Raw genomic sequence first — 4562 nt, forward strand, 5'->3', positions numbered from 1 at the left:
ACTCAATTGAATTTTAAAATTAAATTCAAGTATTCAAGAAATGATCATAGAGCAAATATTTCTAATATATAATTGGTTGGATTGTTTTAAACATGTGAATTAATAAATAAAAATAGTTGTTCGTTTTTTGGATAAAGGTAATTGAATTTTAAAAACGTGGTTGTTAAAGATATGAAATTTATTTATACATTACCAAATCACTTTTTTTTTCTTTTTCAAAAGTTTATATTAATTCATTTTTTTTCACTGTTTTCATGATATGAAAACTTTATTGAAAATAATAATAATAATAATAATAATAATAATAATAATAATAATAATAATAATAATAATAATAATAACAATAATAACAATAATAATACTAATAATAATAATAAATTTTTATACTTTTAATTTTAGGTTTATGCTATTTTTAATTATTTTAATGTAATTCTACAAGGCGCCTAAGAAAATCATTAAGGACATTTATAAAATTCAAAGCAATTTTTTATGGGGAGGAACGGAAGACAAAAGGTGTGTTCATTGGGCGAGTTGGGATGTCGTGTGCCTACCGAGTGAGAAGGGAGGATTGGGAGTTAAATGGATTGAGGGTTTTAATATAGCATTCTTATGCAAATGGAAGTGGCGGATTCTTGAGCATCCCGAGACTTTATGGTATGGGATTTTGAAAGCGAGATATGATGATGTAACTCTAAGTGTGTCTCATGGAGGAGGTAGGGGCAAGGGGGAGGATTCCAAGTCGTATTGGTGAAGAGATTTATTGTCTTTGAATTTGATCAAGTCTTACGGCTCTCCTTTAATTATAATAGTAGTTGTTTGGTGGGAAACGATTTGACTTCTTCTTTTTGACATTCAAACTGGACGGGTCGGGGTATTCTTAAAGATCGCTTTCCTCTTTTATATTTTGTTTCGCAGTTGTAGGTCGTTACCGTGGCTCTCATGGGAGGGTGGTGCAATGGTGTTTGGGTGTGGGGGGATTTTGGCATCCCACACAATCCCTCGAACAACACTGTTATTCCTGCTGTTTTTTCCTCCGTAGTAGTGCGGGATCAACACATTGTGGTTGTTGCCGATCCGTCTAGCAACAACATTTTTTCTGAAGAACTGTTGCAGCTGCAGCAGGCTGTTCAATCGGTTTCTATTGATTTTAACAGAACTGATATAGTGAAATGGCAGGCTGAACTGGAGGGAGTTTTTTCGGTTAAAAGTTGTTATAATATTATAAATGCTAATCGTATTTTGTATGGTCCTTTGGGAGAATTTGATAAGGCTTTAACAATCGTTTGGAAGATGGACGTCCTGATGAAGATTAGAGCTTTTGGATGGCGAAGTTTTATTTATAGACTTCCGATGAGAGGAGCTTTAACAAAAAGAGGTATTATATCTTTTTCCAACTCATCTTGTGTTTACTGTTGTATAAGGGAGGAAACTTCGGTTCATTTGCTTTTGACATGTCATAACGCGGATTTAGTTTGGAGGGATATTGCCAAATGGATTGGTTTCGATAATTATAAAGCGAGGGATTTGAAGGAAAGTTTTTTGAAATGGTAATATTACGGAAGAAAAGTTAAAGTTAGAAAGGGTAAGGAGGGTGTGGTGTGGTTGGCGGTTGTTTGGTCTCTTTGGACGGTTAGAAATGGCATCATCTTTAGGGGAGATACTTGGAACATATCTGATATAGTTTAGGGGATAAAAGCGTTAGTTTGGCGTTGGGCTTTTGTGGGAAAAATTATACAATTCAATTGTAATTTTTACGAGTTTAGTAGCTCCCCTCTATACTATTTGTCGTAAGAGGCAATTGGCGTTTAATTTTTCTTCTCGTGCTGTTAATCTGGGTTTTTTTTTAACAAATTCTAAAAACTGTGGTTCTCTATTTAATATATTCCTTACTTACAAAAACAAATTGTTCTAATATAAAATAATTAAGGGTCATGCTAACATGTGCCCTTAGGGCACATAAGGGCACATGTTAAGGATACTATAATTAGAAAATGTTAGATATAATTAAATGCAATAAAGTCATATTTAAAGTTTCGATACATTGAATGCACGCGTTCCAAGAAAAAATTTCTATAAATATCTCATTAACTTGTGCCCTTAGGGCACATGTTATCTTTTCCCAATAATTATTCTCCCCCACAATTTCAAAGTTCTAGACGCATCCTTTATGTTAGTGTTGGGAAACGAAATTTGTCATTGAAGAATTTTTTTTGTTGATTTTCCTAAAAAATAAAGGAATATAAGATATTTTTTTAAAAATAAAAATTAATTTAAAATAAATAGCTCTTATATAGAATAGGCTTTACCTCGATTGTTTATTTATATGAGATAAATTTTTGTTCAACAAATATTATATTTGTTGTAGTAATTGAAAATAGTATGAAAAATCATCATAAATACAAATAATAGTATGGTCCACTATCGACCACATGATTGATTTAAATTAATTACTTTTTATTTCTTCTCTCAATGTTCGATGTACGAATCGTACTAAGTGCTAATGATTTTTGAGTTGGACTCAATCATATAAATTATCGTTCGCAATGTTGAATATTAAGATTTTAAAAAAATAAATATAAAAATTATTCCTCATTTTTCACATTTTTCTTTTCTTAATTAACTTTCAGGAATATGAGATTCTTGCACTCAGTTAACAAAAGGTAAACTACTTTTCAAAAACTAAAGGTCAAATAAATATGCATGCACAGATCGATAGAATAAATGCATACTGCTTGGGTGGATTACAAATTCGTCCATACCGTTATATTCGGAAAACAGACAATGTTGGAGGCATTTCAACAGTCTCCATCTAACAACACGAGGAGGCCACACACCTTATCTCCGTATACCTAACTATTCCATTCCATGATGAGATTAAAAGGAATCATGTTCCAGTGCATTTATTCTATGTAGATTTTTCATGTTCCAGTACATTTATTCTATGTAGATTTTTTAGTATATTACATCACACAGCTTGCACCAGAATCACATACGCTATACAGGTTATTGTCTTCATAGATATATGTAGTAATATTATATTCCATTTTGTTTTTATGAGTGATTCTAATAACAACCTTTTTGACAAAGGTTTTTAATGGTGGAATATATATATATATATATATATATATATATATATATATATATATATATATATATATATATATATATATATATATATATATATATATATATATATATATATATATATATATATATATATATATATATATTACAAGAGCAAACTCAACTCATTTCATTAAACAAAAGACTGTCAATACAAGGCAACATTAACAATATACTACGTCTAGACTAAGAATTGATCACCTTAACTAACGAGTCGACAATCATATTCGCTTGACGCTTGATAAACTTAACCTCAAAATTTGTAACAAAACTCAACAATATTTGGATAGACAAAATAATAGTATTAAACTCAGAACTACTGGTAACCGTAGAATTAATTCCGCGAACCACCACCTAAGAATCGCTTTCGAAAATCACATTGATCAGATTCATGGTAATAGCACTATGAATGGCTTCTTTCAGGGCCAAAGCTTCTGCTTCTAAGGGAGACATAATGACATTATCCCATGCTACACCTGCAATGATAAATCTTCCCAAATTATCTCGAAGACACCAACCCCTATTTGTAGTCTGATAATGGCTACTAAAATCGGTATCAACATTACACTTCATCCACCCTTCCGCGCGGGGGGAATCCAAACCAACAAGAGCTGAGGAATAATATTTGACACCTGAATTTCACGGGCTTCAAACCAATCAAACCAATTAATAAGCTTGAGTACCAATTCTAGAGAGATCCTCCCTATTATTATTCCAAACAATATTATTACGGTTCTTCCAAACACACTCTAGCACCATAGCAAAACGCTTCGCATCTTTCTTATCTTCTCTACTATAAATATCAAGGATAATAGACATAGCATCGCTGAAAGTTTGTAAACGGTATTCAACAATAGAAGATAAACCTGCTGCCTGCCAACAAAAACTAGTAATATGACAACCAAAGAATGTATGCCAATCATCTTGCACATCCAAATCGCAAACCGAGCAAGACAACGAGCATTAAACATAATGTTGCCTAAGTCTTCTACGCGATGGTAAGCAATCTCTACAGATTCTTCACATGAGGTGTTTGACTCTTGGCGGTGCCATAATATTCCACAAGCTATCCCAATTACCATCCACTTTACAATTTGGTTGAAAAGAACGAGAATTCCTCCAAAGTTTATAACCCGTGCGAACACTATAATCCTCACTTTTCTCTTCATCCCAAACAAGCATATCCTCTACAACCTCCTCAATCAAGGGAATACTCAAGATTTCTTTTGCAACAACCTGATCAAATAAGGAATTAACAACTTGAGTGTTCCAACACTTAATATTGGGTAAGAGAAGATCCTGAACCGAAAGATGATACACACCTTGGGGAAACAGACCTCTAAGGAGGAAATCTTTGCTACCGCGAAGCCAAGGCTCATGTAAGACCTTGATTTTACTACCATTCCCAATGCTCCACCTACAACCCAAACACAACACAT

The 4562-nt window shown here is 32.7% G+C and overlaps 2 protein-coding genes across 2 annotated transcripts; one reads left to right on the forward strand and one right to left on the reverse strand.

Annotated features, from left to right (window-relative positions):
• The first annotated feature begins 939 nt into the window (after positions 1-939).
• LOC131596961 (uncharacterized) lies at positions 940-1551 on the forward strand. Its single transcript, XM_058869705.1, has one exon. It carries the CDS (start codon positions 940-942, stop codon positions 1549-1551), a length of 612 nt encoding a protein of 203 aa, XP_058725688.1.
• Positions 1552-3477: 1926 nt separating this feature from the next.
• On the reverse strand, positions 3478-4562 carry LOC131597036 (uncharacterized). The gene is made up of 4 exons (XM_058869779.1): positions 4461-4562; positions 4162-4359; positions 3855-3996; positions 3478-3755 (listed from the first exon to the last, which is right to left on the reverse strand). Exons 1-4 carry the CDS (start codon positions 4560-4562, stop codon positions 3478-3480), a joined length of 720 nt encoding a protein of 239 aa, XP_058725762.1.

Source organism: Vicia villosa, linkage group LG1 (genome assembly GCF_029867415.1).
Source record: "Vicia villosa cultivar HV-30 ecotype Madison, WI linkage group LG1, Vvil1.0, whole genome shotgun sequence".
Classification (NCBI taxonomy): domain Eukaryota; kingdom Viridiplantae; phylum Streptophyta; class Magnoliopsida; order Fabales; family Fabaceae; genus Vicia; species Vicia villosa.

What these genes read in the sequence shown, in the direction of transcription:
- LOC131596961 (XM_058869705.1), top strand. Translation starts at nt 940, where the DNA reads ATGGGAGGGTGGTGCAATGGTGTTTGGGTGTGGGGGGATTTTGGCATC.
- LOC131597036 (XM_058869779.1), bottom strand. Translation starts at nt 4,562, where the DNA reads ATGTGTTGTGTTTGGGTTGTAGGTGGAGCATTGGGAATGGTAGTAAAA. An exon ending in ATATTATGGCACCGCCAAGA is followed by an intron (nt 3,997 to 4,161) that starts GTCAAACACCTC and finishes TTTTGTTGGCAG; the next exon opens with GCAGCAGGTTTATCTTCTAT. An exon ending in AGAGTGTGTTTGGAAGAACC is followed by an intron (nt 3,756 to 3,854) that starts GTAATAATATTG and finishes CGTGAAATTCAG; the next exon opens with GTGTCAAATATTATTCCTCA.